Source organism: Odontomachus brunneus, unplaced genomic scaffold, assembly GCF_010583005.1.
Source record: "Odontomachus brunneus isolate Ranch 3 - 2012 unplaced genomic scaffold, Obru_v1 Obru_scaffold_030, whole genome shotgun sequence".
In the NCBI taxonomy this organism is placed as follows: domain Eukaryota; kingdom Metazoa; phylum Arthropoda; class Insecta; order Hymenoptera; family Formicidae; genus Odontomachus; species Odontomachus brunneus.
Window position 1 is genome coordinate 1,732,692 of NW_022639480.1, and position 22,235 is coordinate 1,754,926.

A 22,235-nucleotide genomic window follows, 5' to 3' on the forward strand; every position below is an offset into this window, starting at 1 on the left:
CTCTCTCTCTCTCTCTCTCTCTCTCTCTCTCTCTCTCTCTCTCTCTCTCTCTCGGCCTCCTTTTGTCGGAAATGAATTTTTACGCAATTATTTACAATATTCATCTCATTTTATAACTCAACCAAGAAGAGTTTCCTACTCGAATATGAAATATAAGCTGGAAGCTCATAAAAGAGACCGTAGAACGCAGAACGTAATAAATTGACTGCTACATATTTTTAGGAATCTAGTACATTTCGGAAATGCAAAATATTTGAGGATAAAGAGAAAAATTGCGCAAACGACGACGACGACGACCGGAGCACAATATGAAAACGTTTCGAGAACCTTTCTCCTTTTGACGCTCTTAGGCTCACCGTGCGGAACGAGATCGTCGAGACTCGGAGAGCTCGCTGTTACATTCAAGTAACAGCCCTGTTCGTGATATTCAATACGAACGCTGAGTGTGGTAGTAAATGTAGCGTTTAACGCGATTTATTGTTTAAGATACTGAAGGATGAAGGGCAAGCTCACCCTCGGAGCTGAGCGGGATTAAAATGAAATATTTGAGACACACCTTGCAGGAGTTAGGTTGCTCATTAAGCTCGTAAAAAAAAAAAAAAGAAAAAGACGAAGGGAGAACGTTTGTGACGCGGGCTTATCCCTAAGAGTCCATTTCATGTCGCGAAACATAATCGCTGTAATCCAAGATGGCGCGAACGGTAATTATTCCTTTGAAAAGGATTCGCGTCCCTCATAATCCCATTCTGTACTCCTCATTCGAGTTTCATAATCGCGGTGTCCGCGATCATAGTCCAACGGGGTATACGCTATAGCCCCCTTAATTAATCGACGAACGGACGTTGCGTGAATACATTATGGGGCTCAAGGGAGAAATCGTTCAGGCCGTTTTCAACAATTTTTTCCTAAGAGAGCGCACAACTAATTGATTTGAAATTTATATAGTCTATTTATAAGAGAAATATTTTTTCTATTAATTTGTGCGGGCTTGTAAATCATTGCCACCAGTCTTCTGCAATTTTTCGACAAATGTACTCGCAAAAGAGCGATTCTCTTCACAAAATTATATCGATTTCCTCTGAAACATTTCTTCTGAAACATTTGTGAAGCTTTTGAGATGATAACGAAAATACTTTTCGGTCACTTTGAGTAAAATTTTACTTGAAGAAATTTCGAAAGAAGAGATTGCAAAATTCGCGGCCCCTCAGAAGCGAGATTATCGATTAGCAAATGAACGTGACGAGCGAATGTAATCGGCTCGATCGAAGAGCCAGCTTTGCACCCACGATCGAACACGTCACTCCCGCTTCCGCGCAACAGAACGTTCCGTTTTTCCGCGAGCCCTCTCTCAGCCCAGGGGCCAGGGCAGGGGCAAGGGCCTCGGGTTTCGTTCTATTCATCCCGTCAACATGTAAAGCCGACGGAATTAATCACGAGATCAAACGACGATTTAGGATGACTTTCTTCGCCGCTTCTCTCCCCGCGCGAGCCCGCGCATCCCCCGGTTCCTTCGATTCAAGGCGAGTTTGGCTTTAAAGCCTAATCCCTTAAGAGCCGCTGCACGAAACCAACCTACTTGATGCGAGGCCCTGTTAAGGCGGACCGAGAGGGTAGCTCTCGGATATTACTAACCCACCCTCTCGCCTCTCCAACTCCCTCACCCCCTACGTCGTTGCTTTCCCGCGCCCCTTTACACCACCTGCCACCGACATCGGGACATTAGTGCAACTCTGGGAGACAAGCTTTTATATTCCGGTAATGTAGCCGGCGCCGCCCCGGTTCTCCGTTTAATGAAGTTAACTAGCGTGACGCTCGACGTACTTGTTGGCGAAGCGATTACACGCCGCGCACAGGTCCCAAGCTTCCCATGCCCGACAACGAAGAGATTGCATCGGGAAAGAGGATGGAAAAAAAAAGAAACCGGACGTCATTCACGGAGTCTTCTTAAATCGCGACGCACGTTCCTCGCGTAACGTTACCACTCACGAGAGAGTGGCCTGTAGCCCTTAAACTTTGGGTTTACTGTGTGCTTCCAGCTCTCTCTCTCTCTCTCTCTCTCTCTCTCTCGCTATTTCTTTTCGCAAAGTCGTATGGAAACTGTTTAAACAAAAGGAATTTCCTTCACAGAGGGTGAAGGAAATTGCGTTAAAGATGTAAAAATGATTGGTTCCAGGAAAAAATTTTCCGCGCGTTGTGTCTGAAGACACATCTGTGAAAGTATTCTCTAAGAAAATTTTCCTTTTGATCGCATCGCCCGCTTTTCCCGAACTTAATTTCCCGATCTCTTTCCTTTGCTTCGTTTTGGAGCGATTTGCACCGGCGCCTCAAACTCAGAGGGCTCTTTTTATACGACTCAAGGCAATCTTTCGCATAGATCGATTTCTCTTGAAATGACGTGGAACCAATATATAAGAGTGTATACAGGATGCCGCGGGCTCGCCCCTCTTTTCATCTCGCGAGTTCTCCCCGCGGGTCTGATTTCTCCTTAACGAGAATTTCGGCACATTGCGCTCGAATTGCCAGCTAAGCGAAAATAAATAATGCTCGCGAATGGACGACAGAAGCTTGCTTCTCAATAAATTTTCAGTAGAGCTCGGTCAAGAAGAGGATTGGAGAGTTGCGCTGACAGATGAGATTAACGAATGACGAAAACAAAAGGAAACGCCGACTGTTGAGCTTTTGCCGAGAGGAAAAAAGAGATTAGGTGCGCCGAAAAATCCGAAGGAACGATTTATGGAACATCCTCTACACCTCCAGAAAGTACGCCTGCAGCTGCATCGCCGCCGCATATGCTTGAATTATGAAGGCGCGTTTGCATGAGACTTTTACGGCGGATTTTATCCTACGTGGTTTATTGGCACGTTCCTTATTGGTTCGCTCTCTCTCACTTGGAACCGACAGCGCGATTAATTCCTATTCCCTGCCGACGAGCGGACACGAATTTTATTTTAGACGATGACGTAATCATTACGACCGCGCACGTATGACTGCGTTCGCCGCGAATATGATGGAAAACCCGCTGAGTCATCTATTATTTGCGCTACCTTGCTAACATAATTTAGCGTTAGCGGGGCATCGAGAAATGTGGGCGCAATTATGAAATCGTGGAATTTAATAGCGTTCGATGATTCGGCAGATTGAGCGCGTCGGATGTTTCATAATTACGAGAATACATCGTTGCTTTGCGAACCATTATTCTATAAGCAGTCCTTCGGTCTCTGTATTATCTCATTAAAGAAGATATCGCCACGTGACGTTGCCTTTACGTGCATCTCCACTATCTCATTATACAGAGAAAATATTGTAGCAAAAATTACAACAAAATTCGGACCATATAAAATATTTTCGGAATTACTATGACTTAAAAACGTTACGCACGTTTGACTTTTTACTACGAAATTGTTTGAATGTTCTTTATATCGCGCAAAATCGATGACCAAATTGACTATTTCTATAGTAATTTACATTTCAATATAGTTTACTTTTACGAAAAGCTTTTATAAAAAAAAATATATATAATCTATCTTTTATCGAAGCGTCTTTTCCATGTATTAAGATTCTTCTATAATATTCATTACGCTTAATTTCTTCGGGGAAGAAGAACAAGGCGATGTGAGAGCATTCGATCACGTATAATCGAAACAACTCCGTCCCCTGACATTTCAGATAATTGCCACAACATCAGCCCGCGGCTGCTTTCAATGCGCGGAAAATATCCCCTGCGGACCGCAACGAGATCGTTCCTATATCCGTGTACCGCCTAAATTGAACCATCCGAGAAAGCCAGCCGAGGGCGAATAGAAACTCCGTCATCCGACATCTCGCAGGCAAATCTATGTGGCGCGGCGGCTTCTCCCTAAACCATACAGCCCATCGAACCCCGCGCCGCCCTGTCACTCTTTCATCCGGCAACTTCTCAAGTATCTCGAGACACCCAAGTGCCCCAGGTTACCATCTACTCGAGGGAATAGAAACTTCACAGCCAGTCGACATGCAAAGATCGGCGAGAAGGTCGACCATGGCGAAAGTTTCGCGAGCGAATCGACAGAATATTTCTTGCCTGCTGATAGCGGAACCGTGGCAGACCGATTGTTCTTTCTACCTATCTATCTCTCTCGCCAATCTCTTCTCTTTTTCGGACAAGGGGAAAATATTTTCGAGTCAACTTTGAGAATTAGAGTACCTGACTTTCGCGATTCAATGTAAACCTCTCGCGCATCCTTCGCACCGAAATAATCGACGAAACAAAAGCATCGAGATTACGTTCCCTCCGTAATGTATCCTACAAATCGACCTCAGCCGGAGGCATCCGATCGTTCCAAATCGATTGGAGCGTTACACGAAAGCCGACGTCGCGATGTAACGGTCTCCGTCTGTCGCAAAGTCTACGACGAGCTGCGCACGTCCCTGGAGATGACGTTTCCAGATGCTGCACGCTTGCGAGATACCGGCGACGAGTATTTGCGACTCCGATTACGAAAGGCGATTCGACTCAACCGTCGGGAAAAGAGGTACGGTACGCGTTTCCCGTATCGATTTTCCGATACTCTCTCTCTCTCTCTCTCTCTCTCTTTCTCTTACTTGCCGAAATATGCTGATTATACGGCGCCAGTCACGTTTTTTGCGTCACATCGGGTCGTGACCGCCACGTTATCGATACGTTATCGCGCCAAGACAAAAGACGGAAAATTTATTATTTCCCTCGCGTTACAAGAGATACGCGTTATTTATGGTGAAGCCATTTGATTCGTAGGATCCTAAAGTCGCCGATGCCTGACTGCCTGCTTGCCTGTCTCGCTACGTTCTCTTATTTCTGTATCGGCGTCGCGCATTTAGACTAGACGTGCGAAGGATTTATGCGCGGGCGAATAATGATTCGGCACGCACCCTCGTTCCTCGGGCGCGATCCTCGCGTAAGCCGCCGATATTTCAGAGATTCGGATGCGTGCCGCTCGCGCGCGCGCTTCCCTCTCCCGTAGATTCGTGGATCCTCCAGATCCCGTGAGCGATCACCGATTTCAAACTGTCGTACATCTGGCTATCTCGCAGCGATTTCGTCGTAACGACACCGGCAAATTTGTTTTTTCCCGATTCCCGTTTCCTTCTTTCTCTACCGTCTCCTTTCTCGTCGGCAAATCGTCCGTCCCCCGTTTGCTTCAACCTCGATTATCAATTATGTATGAGCCAAATGATAACGCGGAAGAGAGCGTTTCGGGGCTGTATGAATTGATCACCTGTTGCTCAATCAAATACACGAAACAGCGCTGTTAAAATTACGATTTATTCCTATTATATTCGTTTTCGCCGGTGGCCTGAGCAAATATTTGCCGCCAATGGTAAATGCAATTGCGGTGCGCAAATTTCGCGAAAACTAACGTTGCGAGACGCCTCACACGCTTGGCATCTGGCACTCGGCCTGCGCTCGCAAGAACGTCGCGGGACGAGGAACGTCAACAAAATCCCGAGGAAGAGGAGGAAGAAGCAATGGTGACATACCGCTTCGCTTCCCTTCCGCTGAAACCGCGTCGTCTGAGCTTCAACTTGGACCTCTCGGAAAACAATTTCTTTATCGTCGGAACGTAAACGTCTCCTCGTAAAACGAGAGTGCCAACAGATCAGTCGGAAACCTTTTTCATGACCACCGGCCGACTCGCTCCTTCGCGGAGGCGTCTTCTTCGAGAGCGCGAGACATCCCCCTACAGTGGGGCTGTAATCTGAAATCTTACGATCGCGACGCGGGAGACGTAAAGCCGAAAGTAACGATAAAAGAATCCTGCTTGTGCGGACGCGTGGCGAATCTAAAGGACGGAAGTAAAATGGCGCGCCATTTGAACGTACCGCGTTGATTTCTCTCCATTGTGTTTTCACTCTGACGGCTCGGCAGATCACTTGTCCGAAATGACATGTATTATCGAGGTGATTTTCGAAGGCTATCCCTATAGCCTTTCTTCCTTTTGCCGTCTCGAGCGTGCGATTGGTGCTTAGCCTCAAGATTGTCACCCGTTCATGAGACCCGCGCACGGGAAAAGAAAGTTTGGTTGGATCAACGAAATTTCTTCATATTTCACCACTCTAATGGTCGTAGAAACTATAGGCCGTTGGAACGTTAAGACTTTCGCGCTTCTGATATAAATTACACGTTCATCGAAACTTTCTCGTTTGTATTTGCTAATTAGAGAAGCAAGGAAAAGAAAGTAGACTTCGAAAATCGCCTCGAAAGCAGTTCCGAGCACTGCGTTGAATCGCACGGGAAGGAGAAAGGAAGCGGAATAAATCGGCGCGATACCTCACGACGATTGCTCAAACATCCGCCTTGCGGACGACACAATCGATGAGCTAACCTAACCTAGGGTCGTCGCTGATATTCCGCTATTCTGCTGTCAACACGCACCAGTGCCCTAATTATCGAGGAAATACCTGTGGCAACGCCAACACTAATTTGACGTGATTTTGATGTCCTATCCTGGTGAAATCGCTCTAATTTCCCGTTGTCTATTAGTTTGTCTGAACGCATTCATAACAAAAGATACATGATGTGTCATCGTAAGATAAAATATCTCACGATCTCATGTAGAGCGACATGTATGTGATGTACGTGTTATGAAAAATATCTCGAAATTTTTTTAGCTCCCATTATATACACTGTTAATCAAGTCGCAAGAAACGTCGCGCAATATTACGATCGCGTTGCGGCAGACATAAACCCAAATATAACGATAAAAAATGAAGCTCGACACGCGAATACGAAGCGACCGAGGAAGCGCCGTAAAAAGGAATAATAAAAAGGAAGGCGTTCGTCGACGATAACTCGTTCACACGCGCTCGGTCCATCTTATTTGCGCTTTTACGCGCGCACATTTGCGTGCATGACCAAGCGTTGCCGAGTGAGAAATCGCAAGGAAGGCACCTGGTATGAAAGAACGTCCCAGGGAGGGCGACGGCAGGGGAGGAAGACAAATTCCCGCAAAATCACGATGTCTTCCAAGGGGAAGGCAACCGTTGTCGTCGTCGTTGTCGTCGTCGTCGTCGTCGTCGTCGTCGTCGTCGTCGTCGCCGTCGTAGGGCTCGTTCCACGGTCGTACAATAGTCGTCGCGCGCGACCTCGGACACGAGGAAGGCGCGGTGGCCGGATCGCCAAGCGGACAATAGCTTCACCGACGACTTTGTTGTCGTCGCGCGGCGCAGTCGACGTCGGGCGCTTGTATTGTTTGTCGCCGCTGGTGGAAAAGCGCGCGCGGAGGAAAGAGAGGATATAACGGTGAAGTAGGAGGAAGGTGGAAATGGCTGCGGGGACCACGCGCAAAGTCTGCAGGCGATTTCTATTGTCGGCCGCGAAACGCTCTCCCGACCGCCAATATAATTGGCGCAGCCGCGCGCCGGATAACTCGGACGATAACGAGGACAAAGAAGCGGCGCCACGGAAGAAGACAATAGGGGAGGAAGACCCCGAGAGAAAGTCGTGGAGGTTGTCGAGCATCGGCACTCTCTCGCTCTCTCTCTCTCCTTCTTCACCCCTTGGTTCTCCGTCGCGATAATAGCACGCGAATCCCGTCGAGTTTGACAGACTCAAGCCGCGACTCATATAATAGCTCGCGAGTTCCTTAATGTAGCCAGCCGACTACGCTAACAAATAGCCGGTAAATCGCTCGACCTACTTGCCACGGTTTTATCGCCGCGCGATGCGCACGAGAGATGCACCGGCGATTCTTCGCGCGATTAGTCGGTGCATCTCGCAATCTTCCATTAACCGGGGCGTTTCGACGCGTGTTGCGATGCACGTACGTCGCGAGCTACGCTACGAATCTTACTGCGTCAATGTGAATAGACGCTAACGAGGTAACTAAATTTTCTTCTCTCTCTGTTTACGTAAAAGTTGGAAACGTAATTTATATAAGAGTCTCAAACTCTCTTTCTCTCTTTGATTTTCGATGGTAACTAAAATGATTAGTCGGGAGACCTGGACTCGCGTTCTATATCATAAAGATGTCGTTACCAAAGTTGGAGAGTTGGAGATCTCTAACTCTGGTTATCATCGTTTAAAATAAACGTCGAAAACTCTGGAAAATTGGACAAATGCATTTAATGCGCGCAACGGTTGCGGTGTCGTGTCAAAGTGTGCCCGACAATGTCAGATTAGAGATATCACTGACCGACTAAAAGAGATTCGCGCACTAGCTATATCGAATAATTACTCGATGAAACTCTCGATAACAGGAATTAAACGGATGAATGAAAGAAGGCGATGAAGAAGCGAGCAAGGGAAAATCCGATAAATTTTCTTTTAGCCGCCCATCGGCGGCCACTCGCCGTTAACGTTAACGACCAAAGACAATAATGTCAACGTTATCAAAGCGACTGAACGCAGTTGCGCCAGCCCGTATCGTGACGCTAGAGGGCGACCAGGTTTCGCCAAGATCCAACAGGTTCAGTGCTTTAAAAGTTATTTGCGAACGGGGGCGAGAGTAGATCAGAATACGCAAAAGTACCGCCGACCACTAACTTCGCCCGCGAGTTCCGATTGCTCTTGTAATTGACGAGACTGTGAAAGATGGACTTTCTAAGAGCCGCCCCGAGGCGCCGGTGGTAATTGCAGTTTGATCGCGCCCTTACGGCGAACTTTCACCCAGTTCGTGGGCCTTGTAATAAGTCTTGAATTCGCTTTCCGGTGACTTTAACCTTAGATGCTCTGTAAAAATTACAGAGCCGACCTTCTTGCAAACTGCAATTAGGACGTTGTTGTACCGTCGCCAATTAAGCAATCCCTCGTGAAAAATGCGATATAAAATAAGTCGCGCGTTCCCGCCGTTAACGAAAACGCCGATGAAAACGCCAACATTGAAACAATTTTCGAGCTCTAACGTCAGGTTTCTTTGATCTATGTGAGATTGCACGATTCTATGCGTTTCTGTTTGTCGGGTCCTTAATTCCGCGTGTTTACGCAAAACAAACTTGGCGAATAATCACGAGAGCGTTTCTCGAACGAGCAGTCAGTGGGTCGAGAAATTGTTATTAAATCGACTCGAGTGAACTGTCTTCATTCCTGTCGTATGAGTGCCGTCGAAACGGAAGCAGGACAATCGCGGGAGTTGTTTGCAACTTCGTGTGCCGCGTCGCCAACTTAGATTTAACTACGAGTTCACCCAAAGGATTAATGTAGCGCCGTCGTAATTACATGAAGAACGGGGAGCGATGTGGGTCGGATCACCTCGAAACAGGTCGAATTAATCTCCCTGCTGCTCCCTACGAGGCTAAACTTCACGTACGACTCGTGCGTCCTCGGTCTCCTTTGACGCGCTCGATCATATCAACTTTTTTAATTAGATATCGATCCAATCGTGGCGGATGGTTTCGCGCGACTTATTAAGATTCACGAATATACGAGGTCGCCGTAGACGTCATTTCGCGAATTCTATTTCGCCGTTTCTCAAAATGCAAACGTCATACATTTGTCTCGTTAGACGTCCACCCGTTTTAATTAGCGCCTCGTTAACAAAAGCGTCAATTAATTGCGTTTGTTGCACGATCGCCGCTACACAGACAAAATTGTGAATACCTTACGTTATACCTGGTAGCTTATAAGTAAACCTACCCAAAAGGTACACTCAGATTTCTTTCTAATTTGACACAAATGTACAAGTACAAAAAATGTTTAGGTCATATTTTTTTCATTAGCCAACTTTGAGTTTCACGGGCAGTTTATAGCTTTTTAATGTTCTCACTCCTATCATCAAGTGTAACAAAAATGTATAAGGAATAAAATTGAATATAAGATATAGTTGAATAATTTTAACAAAATCGGCATAGCTGAGACACGAACCATTCTAAATTTCTTTAGCCGAGATTCCAACCGAAGTATTTCAAATCTGTGCTGAATTAGTAAAAAATGGTTCGAATCTCGGTTAAACCGAGAAATTATCTGTATAAATAATGTTTTTTAACTTTTTATATATTTTGTTTAAACATTTTATTATTTATTAAAATAATTTTACATATTTGACTTTATATTTATAATCAGCAAACCAAAAACGCCTATCTTGTATTTCCATTTTATTCTTTGTGCATTTTTGTTACACTGTTGATGATAGGAGTGAGAACATTAAAAAGCTATAAACTGCGCGCGAAACTCAAAATGATGATTGGGCCAAAATAAAAAATATGATCTAAATATTTTTTCTACTTCTACATTTATGCCAAATTAGAAAGAAATCAAAATGTAAACTTTAGGTAGGTTTTCTTGTTAGTAAAAATATAGCATATAGTACAAATATAGTACAAATATAGCATTGCAATCGGCAAAATCTTGCCGAAGGAATCAGCTAATAGTAGTTAATACTATTGCCAGTATTAAGATGCACTTTGCGAATATAAGCAAATCATTGCACGCAAGGTGCATGGAAGTTGTTAATTCCATCGTCACAAACACAGAAAATTGGTTCAATTCGTTTTATAACGAATTTATGCACCATAGATCTCTCGCAGTGAAATCTTACTTGCACTAAAAATCAGTGAGATGTAAGATGGAGTAGTAAAGTGGGAGTGTCTTCATTGAAAATCAGCGAGTATTCTCTACTCATCGATAAAATAGCTCTTTTATCGATTCAATCAGAAACAATTTTGCTGATTCATTTGGAGGGGAGCAGAGTATAATTAATAGTAAGGAATCTAAAATCACTCGACGCGGCAAAGTCATGCGATTGATCCTTTTGGCAAATCCTTTCAAAAGACCGCCGCGCAGCGGTATATTGAATTCTGTGATTCCGTTCCTGATCGCATCAGCGTCCCAGCGCATCTATCCATATCAGCGAACTACCTTCCGAGGGACGGAAGATCTGTTTTCCGCAGTGGGAAATGGGAACAGCGCGGCCGGCCAGTTCCAGTGGCTTTTCCTAACTTTCGATCCCGCGAGACCGGTCGCCAACCAGATACTCGTCTACGATCCACGAGACCCATCCCGGTCTAGCTGTGCGACACATCCAATGTATAATTGACAAGTCGCTAAGTTCGCCCCATGCGCCCGATGCAAAAGACCTGTCAGATATTTTGATGTTTTCCACCATATTTCCGTATAGTCACGTGTATTCCATATATATAATTTATTCGAACACTCGGGCGTTTAAAGAGATGGGTGAGAACGGCTGGGAATAAAGTTTTTTGATTGATAGTGCGCAAAATACACTCTCAAATATGAAAATTTAAGTATTATTAATCTCGTTCTATCTTAAAGTATACGAAATCTCGACTCGTTCTCTGAGTGATTAAAACTCGAGTGATTAAAACGATTTTGCAAATACACGTCTTGAGAGGGGCTTGATGTAATAATATGCTAAGCCTTCTGACGGAAAGTACGAAACTTTCGGATTAGGGGCTCCCTTTCTGTCTTCGCGCTTGTTAAAATATGCAAGCGGGTTATCTTGAGATATACCGCGTGTCTATTTATTTTATATTTCGCTATCGTTTACTTTACCGCGAGTTGAGCCCGCGCTTCCATGTATTATTTGCAACTATTACGCGTTCGCTCTTTGGAGAATTTTCTCAAAAGCAGCATAAGCTCCCTCTCCTTCCAGCTATGTAACGTTATCAACTGTTCCACTTTGCCGCGTATAATACGTCAGTTACTTCCGCGGACTTTTGAACGCCGTTTCGACCTAACAACTAAAGTGGCTGCTGCTCCCTTTGTGATTACAGTGGAGCATCTACCGACCGGTTTCCCGATGATCACTCAAGCGCCCACGACGAAGGTGGTCGAGAAGGGTCACAACGCGGTCCTTCTCTGCACCGCGATTGGATCCCCGCCGCCCATCATCTTTTGGGTGCGAGATATGCTGCCTATCGATACGTCGAATCCACGATACACGGTCCTGGATTCCGGTAAGTAACACACCGTCTGTCAATCGATAAATACGACCGTGGCGCGCGAACGACGAGGTCGTCTCGCGCGAGAGTGACGCGTGCCATCCGTTTAAAATGCCGAGCCCCGAGACGACGAGAGAGCGAGAGTGCGCTAGGACGACGCGACGGCGATAAACGACGTTATCGTGCGAGCGAGCGTCACGCTTGATTCGCGAGAAACGCGGAAGTAGGCCGATAAGAGTCGGGAAAGAAGCGGCGGCGCGGCATAGCGCGAGAGAGAAATGGGCTACGTGAGCGATCGAACGATGACAAAAGCTATGAAAGATAGAAAGATTAAGGGTGTTTGGCGGGTACACAGGTAGGTAACAATGGGGCACCCCATCGGCGCGACCGGTGGCGCATGTCATATCTCGTTGAGTGCCCGGGTGCGTAAGTCACTGTCAACCCGCGGCGGCGTTGATCGAGTGGTCACGCGATACGCGAACATCCAGCACATCCATCTCGTTTGCCGAGAGCACACCTGGCCCCGTTCGCGCGAAGCACACTTCGTGCTCGACCATGCGCGCGCGTTCGCTCATAAAGTGTGCATCATCCGCCGGTCTCCCGACGAAGATGACGCGCAATACCTGTACCCTTATTTGCGAAACTTTCGCAAATTCCCGGACACGTATCTAATCCTGGACATTATTTTGCTAAATTCGTATTTCAATATTTCAACTTTTCATATAGAATGTATGTATATACTCGAATGTATGTATATTTTATATGGAAATATCTATATTTGAGAAGACAATAAGAGATACATGTCCGGATATTTTTACCTTATCGCCGTATTCCGTAGGCGTGCGAATCCAATGTTTTCCGCGTACAGGCGCGATCGTGTTCTCTCGAGCTGCCACTTTTGGCACGATATGATATTTCACCGCCAGAGATACGATAATGCGCAATCGATACGGCACGACGACATCGGTTTATTATTTACGCTGCACTTGCGTCGTTTGGTATTCAGGAAGAGCAACGGCCGGGGCTCGCGTGTCTGACCGCGCCTCGCTATGACTACTGTCGCGCTCGAAACGCGCGCGCGCACTACTTTGGAGATCGCCGGGCGAACGGACGGATGGACGTTAATCTACGATCTCGCCGATATGTAAATGTAAAATGTTGAAGATCTCTCTCTGTTAAACATAACCGCGCGCCAACTTGCCGTGTACGTCCATTAACGTCTGGATAAGAGATCTGATCTATCCGTTTATTGTATATTTATTAATTCAAAAATAGCACACACATACATACACATTGTTCCGTCTTACTCTGCGCGGTGCGATTCGTGACCGACCACAGATGAGTGCTATTCAAACATGGACGTACTACTTTCACGATACGCGCGTAAAACGCGTAAGACGAATATCGCGCCAATTTACCGCACGATCGAAAAATCCTTGCCGCCGAGTGTTTCGAGTGAGAAAGTCCGATTATGATCAATGCACTCGTATTTCCGCAGAATTCTCTGCGTCTACGTTTTCTTTTTCTTTCCGCCATACTTTCCATCCGTGAAAGCATTAAATATATGAATGTAATCGACTAGGGCGAATGTTCTCGACGAAACTATGGAGTGCATGCATTATTGTTAAACGAAAACTGCGGGGAGAAGATCCGCAAAATATATTAATAATATCCCCCGAGAGAGAGAGAGAGAGAGAGGGGGGGAAAAGTTGCGATAAAAGAGAAAGAGAGAGAACAAACAAAGGAATAATTTTACAGTGCGCGCCGCGGCGTTTCGTTAAAGCGCGATGCATCCCATTATCATTACCTTCGAGCGCTTAATGTACGCTAGCCGCTAGCTACGTACAGCGACGCGTGTACGTACATACATATATACGAATATATAACGCTCACTTTGTTTTTATCACTACGGCGGTATCATTATCGAGCAGCACGTCACGTAATACCGGGGAGTACTTCCCCGACTATCTTTACGGTGCCCGCCGCAGTTTGCCGCGACGTGAAAAGTGTACATTAGATGCGGCTTCGCCGCCGCTCTATATATGCAACGCGTACACGGTGGCATGCACGTGCCTCGCACACCCGCATAACGAGCGCGCGTCTTCCTCGCACGCGACCGCGCGTGCGTGTAGACGCTATGTATTATGGATACGTTCGCATACTCGCGCATCGGTATGCATCGGGGCCGTGTACGAACGGTGAGGGACCGATACGCGGGCGTGTGCACGCCGCGACCTGGCAATCTTGCTAGAAATTGCCGTAAAGAAACGACGGAGGAGGAAACTCGTTCGAGACGACCGGAAACCCCATCCGATCCCACGCGTGCCGCTCGCTCTGCTCTTCCGCACCTGCCGCCGCCGCCGCCGCCGCCGCCGCCAAACCAGTCGATCCGGATAATCGCGGGGTGATCGGCAACTCGAGAATTCGCGATTCCTGAACCCGACCGGGCCACCCGGTTATTTTCCACGATCGATAGCTGCGCGATAATGAAGTATGCCGGGCGTTTATGTAAATTCGTTCGGCGGCACCGTTACGCCGGCTATTATTATTGTAATTAGATGGGAGGAGTAACGGCGTGCATTTTTAGTTGTCGCGTACGAGCGAAGATTTGCCTATTACCGTCATTGTTGCGACACAAACTCTCGTGTCTCTCTCGTGTCCTTGATACGCGCTAATTACAACATGGTAAATTTATTTAGAATCCAGGGTGAATCCCCCGCGGGAGTCATTGGCAGTTACAATTACCAGCGCCACGCGAGATGGCAATGTTACAAATATTCGAGGAGAGGTGAAAAATAACAATTGCCAAAACCCCGAGTAGTGAAAATGACAGACCCGTGCGCGCGGTGGAGATAAAATTTGTGATAAGGGGATAAACAGAAAATTGGGGAAATTCTATAATTTGCATAAAGAAGATGAAATCGAGCTAATTTGCACGATTAAGCGGACGAAAATCTCGGCAGCTGCAGTACGACTATTGTCGCAACGAGTCACTCGGCGTAGGATGTAAGATCCTCGAATGAAATTCATCGATGGGAGTTGCATAAAGCTGTCGTTTATCAACCGCGCGCGCGCGCGCGCGCGCGACTTTTTATCGAATGGGAGCGGTGCTATTGTCGGCCGTAAGATTGAGTTAAGTGCAATTTAACGGAGAGGGGTTGATAACCCCTGCCTGGCTGCGTGAGAGCCGACCTCGTGAGTCACATCAGTCACTCGCTCGCTCGCTCGCTCGCTCGCACCCTTAACGTTATTCGCGTGTCTTCGCGACGCCCTTCCTCTCGTGTCCTTTTCCCCTTCCCCCCTCGCGGTGTGTACTTGCGTCCCAGTCGATAGCGCCCAGCCGGCGTGTTGCCGCGCTATACGCACGTTCCATAAAATATACGGCTTAATGTATCGCAAAAAGTACATCACAAGCCGATGTACTTTCTGCATATAGCGGCGGTGCACCAAGTTCTGCGCGGGGGAAATGGATGGATGAGAAATAAGGAGGAAGGAGCACGAGCGAGCGAACGAGTGCGCGCGGGGAAAGAAAAGGGAGCGAGGCAGGACGAGGGAGACTGACGCCGTGCCCGAGCGAAACGAGAGTTTTCATAAATTCCATCCCGCGCTGACAAGCATTTTTCTCGTAAATCTTACCTGTCTTCGAACTCGTTAAGCGAGAGCTCGCTCGAAAATTGCGCGCTCGCCCGTTCGTTCGTTCGCTCGCTCGCTCGCCGCGCGTCTCGTCGTAACACGCGCCCGAAACTGTTAACACATTGCGGGACGCCGCGATAGATTGCCGCGTTCGGGCGTTTTCGACTGATGATGCATTCTTGACAGCGTTTTCCATCGTCCCCGATGTTTTATCTCGAAACAAGCACGGACGCCGCCAAATATCATAGGGCGACGCCAAAAATAACATACTACACGACGAGCGGTCGATGCACTCGATGCATCGTGTGTTTGCCCGAAATAAAATACAAAACTGTCCGATATACGCAATCCATTTTGAAAGTCTATTTCGTTATCTGGAAAAAAGAACACGAGGAACGCCATTATTAGTAAAACAAAATATGCTTTGCATTCGGCAAACGTTGCACGAGAGGATTCGGAGAAATCACGGTTTCAGCATATTTGCATATTATAAACGGCATTATGTATTCACGAGAATCTTTACCGAAAAATTGTCTTCTGTTTTTCGGAATATTGCGCCAAGCTGTCGAGGATTTAACAGCTTCCATTGTTATGCTTCTTTTCATAGACTTCTTGATATTACGCACGAGTATTTCTACACGAATATTTCCGTGCACGCAGCACTCCTTTATCTCAACGTATTTTGCGAAAATTTTTAGTGTACCTTCTTCTCGCTTCTGACGTCATGAGGTGAGAGCTCCGTGACGAGTAAGCAGCGTGCACAAAATTATTTAACCGTTGACTCTACCATTGACGCAATCGTTTATTCATGCACGGCAATCGCATTGGAATACTTTCCTCGACCGCGCACAGTAATCACGAAAGGTTCAGTGTGCACGACAGACGTAAATCGAAACTGCATGCACGCGCTTGAGTGCGCTCAGTCAGTTCCGCGCGCAGTGTTTGCGCAAAGAGGCGAATTCAATCGCGTGGCAAATTCCTGTCGGCGAAAGGACACACAATCTGACACGAGGAAAGTGACACGAGAAAATGTAAGAGGGGCCGAGGGAGTGAAGGACGATAGACGTTTTTCTCGAGGGGTTCATCCGCTCTCGCAACAGTTAAATATAGAATTATGCGAAAATTGCGCGTGCATACGTATTATTCAAATCTCGTAGATTAAATTTGCCAGGCGCTTCGCTCGCGTTGTCGGCGGGAATTAAGCCAGTGTTAAAATTTTAACTCGCCACGCGCACTCTCTGGTCGGGCCAGCGCGCTCCCTCGCTCGCTCGCTCGCTCGCGGACACTCGCCGGTATATATACCATTGTTTGCGTTAATTTACGGGAATAGCTACATCCGCGCGATGTACATTAACGATATCAAAGCGTCTCGGCTCGTTATAGAATCGCGCTCGAGACTACGAAGCTACTCTCTCGTATTTTCGCCGCGCGCGCGCGCACAGGCGCACGATTAAATTCCGCGGGGTCTTTCGCGTGTTAACACGTCCTCCGTCGACGTAAGAATCGTAAGAACGCAACGATACTCTCTTGCCGCAGAGAGTTTGCGTGTTAAATTATGTGTAACGATAAAAGTGAATTTTCCTTCCACGCGTAATACTGGCCGACTGTATTAAGCCGTGTTGAATTCCGGCCTCGTTACGAGGGAGATGCAGAGACTGTGAAAATTGTCTCGCGTTGCTTTTCGAGTGTATTTCGAGATACTAAGCGAAGGCTCGGCATATATTTTCCAAGGCGCCATTTCGCGCTGAGAGGGTCACGTTAAAATCGTGGAGAAAATCGATGTCGGTCTATTACTCCGTAGGGGCGCTACGTTACGCGCCAGTAAAGAATAGCGACACAAGCGGCGCCGGATTACAGGACTTGATAAGGAATCTCACGAGGATACAGGTCGTGCGCGCGAGCACATGAATGACTGAGCGCACTGTGAGCGCGCCGATAAGTCGTTCTCGGAGAACTCCGGGCCTAACGCGCGATTACGCCAAGGCAAATTTAATTAGATACGCGCGCGCATAAGTTGAAGCAGTTTAACGTTTCATTTAACCTTCAGCAGCGTCGGCTAAAAGGCCGCGGCTTGGTTTGGTTGGGCTTAGCTCGGCTCGACTCGACACTACCCTCGAGGAAATTCTCGCTTCCTCTTTGCTCGTCGCGTCACCGACGACGACGACGACGACGACGACGACGACGACGACGACGACGACGACGACGACGACGACGTAGGAGCGCAACGACGCGAGCGAAACTTAACACAGCGAATCGTTAAATTATATTTTGCAGTCCTCGCTCGTAAAGCCGCGAACGAGGCGAAGCCCCGGAACGAAGTAAAAGCGGAGACGTCGGTTAGCGCCTCGTCAACACTCATAAAATTCCCCGCGTTAAAGCCTCCGGTAGCTTAATGAGCGAGCGCCGAACTTGGAAACAAGCGGCATGATACAGTAGTGCGACTAACGGATGGCCCGACTAAAGACTGCAGCGTCGCGACGGGTGGTGGTCCTCGATGTCGGAGTGACCGAAAAGGAAGGGGAAAAGAGAAGAGGAGGGGAAACGAGAAAAAATGAAGAGAAAGATAAAGAGAAAGAACGAGAAAGAGATAAGAGAAGAAATGTGGAAAGAGAGGAGCTTGCGAGTCCGTGTCTTGCGCTACGGTCTTAGTCACACTTTCTGATAAAAGACCCTTCCTCCGCACGAATAGTTATCTAAACATTATAGTGATTCGACTAGATTTCGCGTGGTGCTCGTCGAGTCACCGAGTACACCGCGAGTTTCATTTGGTTCTTCAGCAGTTTCGCGAGGCTGCTGATCATCGCGCTTGGTAAAGCCGCCGACGTTAAATTAACGTGAGCCTCGCCATTCATCGGGGAAACGGTCTTGACTACGAGATTCTCGCTTGCGCGGAGTTCATATAATGGAGAGAAAGCAAGTTTCTCCACACGGGCACGATACTCTCATTGCGCTCACTTTATTTTTCTCCTCTCTTTATTCGCAACCTCCACCACCCACTTACTGAATACAACATCATGTAACATCAATTCTTTTCGCGTCTTTGACATTTATGGAAGAAATCTCCCCGACCCCCCTGCCGTTCACTAGTTAATTCTCTTTCTCAATAACTGGCTAAGGAACTTATTAAAGTCTTTTCCTAACGCACTGACGACAAAAGATGTGTATTATTAATTAATAGTGTATTATAAATTAATTTGGCGACGCCATAACTCGATTAAAAGATCCTTGGAAAAGTAATTCCAAGGTATTTTCCCAGAAAATCACAGATCATATCCGAACGAACACGTTCTTATGCCACGGCAGTTAAGTCGAAACTGAATTGGGTCTTCTTTCGGCGCGTGCAGCGCGACTACTAGAGCTCGAATTATCGCTACAATCGCGTCGCAATTGTCCCGCGCTACTCGACTCGAAACTCCATATCGTTATCTTTGATATCGTAGCACCGATTAACTGCGCGGCATCACGCACACCGAGCGCGATGCGACGTCAATGCGTCGAGCTGACTACTAACGCACGTGTCTCGCGCGTTTTGTCGCGAAATCCGCACCGCAAATTGCTCGACGTGGTGACCCTCGCGGCGACACGGACCGCCTAGTCGGCATTCGCGACATTCAGCCCCGGCGGCGAAAAGGAACCGAAACGAGCGTCGCGACTTAACACCCATGCTGAAATTCTCGGTGCGCGCCGAGCCCGCGCCGTTCACGCGCCTTTTCGTCGTTCGGCGAGAGGTAAGAGGGCGCGTCCTCCACCTTTTCTACCGGCAGCGTCTTTTCCACCGCTCCCTGGGGAAAGCTCCCTCGGGGCCATTAGACCACCCTTTACCCAGGGGGTTGACTTATGACGCCGGCTACGCGAAGGGAGCTTGAGTGAGTTACTCTCCATTCGCGGCGGAGAGACGTGAGGGTCGAGGAAGGACGAGCGAGGACGAAAGAGGATAAAGGAAAAAGACCCGCGTTACCCGATATACCTCGGAGGCACCGAGGAAGCGGATCCTCTTCGCTGTTTTTCGCTGTATAGAAAGGCTCGCGCGCCCGCGAGCATTCGCGACGGGCAAGGGGTGACGAGAGGGAAGAGCGTTCGTTATTTCGAGCGACGCTTCGTTGAAAGCAGTCCGGGGATACCAGCCCTCTTTCGCGAGGGAATTATTCGACGTTCCGATCGCGAAAAACGACGCTCGAACAAAGCTGGAACATCGCCAAGAAATCGTGATTGCACGCGATAGGAGGCTCGCATCGAGCATGCACCGCCACCTTTCTGTTTTAATTAATCCGAATGAGCGCAATTCGAGCCTAAATAGCTGGCGCAAACTGCTTTCATTGTCGTTGTTGTTGCTGTTTCGCGGAGGCAAGTCTCTGTACGTATTACCTCGACGATCGTCCATATCGTTTCACTATGACTGACTCGTGCCCGCATAATATCATCGATTGTCTTTGCATTACAGCGCGACGCGTCGCTGTTTGCGCTGATTTCGCTAATTTCCTATTTGTATCTTTGCTTCATAATCGAATTCGCGAGCCGCGTTTACAGTCGAATCTGGATACTATCTCGCGGTGTATTCGAACGTAATCGAGATCTCACAACAAGTATTGACGCGCTTGATGAAATTGCTATTTAGTTGAATCGATTCATCAAGCTAAGGGACTCGGATGGACGAGAGATTCGTCAGTTTTTCTCTTTCATAGAAAGATCGAAGGATAAATTGAGAAATTGTTTAAATTTTCAGCTACTACTAAAATATAAATTGGCCCCCGTACAGACTTCACCATATTAATTATGGGTCGACAACAATTAATAAGTAAACCTACCCAAAAAGTACACTCCAATTTCTTTCTAATTTGGCACAAATGTAGAAGTACACAAAATATTTAGGTCATATTTCTTCATTGTATTTATATTTCTTCTTTGAGTTTCACGGACAGTTTATAGCTTTTTAATGTTCTCACTCCTCATCAACAAGTACAACAAAAATGCATAAGAAATAAAATTGAATATTAGATATAGTTAAATAATTTTAACAAAATCGGCATAGCTGAGACACGAACCATTCTAAATTTCTTTAGCCGAGATTCCAACCGAAATATTTCAAATCTGTGCTAAATTAGTCAAAAATGATTCGAATCTCGGCTAAACCGAGAAATTATCTGTATAAATAATTTTTTAACTTTTTATATGTTTTGTTTAAATATTTTATTATTTATACAAATAATTTTACACATTTGACTTCATATTCATAATCAGCAAAAACGCCTACATATTTTATTCGATTTTATTTTTTATGCATTTTTGTTGCATTTATTGATGATAGGAGTGAAAACATTAAAAAGCTATAAACTACTCAAAGTGAAACTCAAAGTGGGCTAAAATAAAAAAATATAACCTAAATTATTAGGTTATATAACCTATTTTTTGTACTTCTACATTTGTGCCAAATTAGAAAGAAATCGGAGTGTAACTTTTGGGTAGGTTTATTTGTAAGTAAAGCTCACGTTAAAAGAATTCGGCGCGATCTACCGACATTGTTAAAAATATCGGAAATATTGGTGCACGTGATCAATAGTTACCTAAAATATCAAATCGCAATGCACATAAATACAATTTGTCAATGTTTACAATTTGATGTTATCTAAGAAAAAAATGGCAGATCGAAGTATCGGGTCCGTATTAATAGTCGTTATTTGAAACTTGTTTCAAGTGAGATTTTCATCAGGTTTACATTTAAAGTTGAATAAGAATTTTTCAGCTGAGGCACGACTGCAAATATATCATACTTATTATAATTTAACTAACAAACAAACTGGAAATAAAATTTGAATAAAAATCTGGTTACCATACATAATACAAGTTTCAGGTGAGAACTATTAATACGGGTCTCGAATATCTTTCTTAACGTGTCCGTCGATTTACATAAAAAGACATAACGTTGTTTCCGAACGACGGATGAATAAGCACTTTTTCAATAACAATAAGTTTCTCTTAGATTTCTGCAAAAGATTTGTCGTTTTCTCTGTTTTATTGTATTCTAATACATTCTTTGTTTTCTATTATATCCTTGTAGACTTGTAGAAAGTTTTTTTTTTTTCATTTTTATTTGACTTTTTGTCCCATCTAATAAAACACTATTTTTTACACTCTCTTTCTCTCTCTATTCCGAATCTTCGAACGGATTGAACGAAAGAAGAAACTTGCGGAAATCCTTGCGACGTTTCTCTCTCTTTCCAAGTCGTCACTACGATCCAACGATCGCAAACTACAAGTGGAAAGTAACGTAATCAGAAACGAAAGGAAACTCGGTGTTCAATACACATATCATAATTAAAAAGTGTCGTAGCAACATTTTGCCGCGCCAACGGCGACGTGCACGGTGAACGCATCGAAGGTACACACAGCACACTTCGCGCGGAATGCTTTCAGTGTAAACATATTTCCTATTTGTATTCTATCCGGATGGAATCCTGTATTCAGCGAGCCATGCGCGCGAATTCATCCCCGTTTCATCCTTCGATTCCACCTCTGCGACGATGCTTGCTATCCGAACATGGAGGGCGAACAAGAGCGAGATGACGCACTCTACCACGTGTGTGCGTATACTTATGCGTCGTGTTGCGTCGCGTCGCGTTTGCTCCCGTAATATTAAATATAAAGGAAGATATTTCAATATTGGTCGGCAAACATACAAATAGCAGCTCAGCCGTATACAGTTGCCACAGCATATACGTACCGCCGTATATCCCCGATGCAGTCGTGCCGGA

At 46.2% G+C, this 22,235-nt stretch overlaps 1 protein-coding gene across 7 annotated transcripts in view; it reads left to right on the forward strand.

Annotated features, from left to right (window-relative positions):
• The window catches only part of LOC116843126 (tyrosine-protein phosphatase Lar), a 754,320-nt gene that overhangs the window by 697,947 nt on the left and 34,138 nt on the right, over positions 1–22,235 (forward strand). For all 7 annotated transcript variants that reach the window (XM_032813222.1, XM_032813223.1, XM_032813227.1 and 4 more), the window contains one exon: positions 11,686–11,868. In XM_032813222.1, coding sequence (XP_032669113.1) covers positions 11,686–11,868 — 183 coding nt within the window. The remainder of the gene's footprint in view (positions 1–11,685; positions 11,869–22,235) is intronic.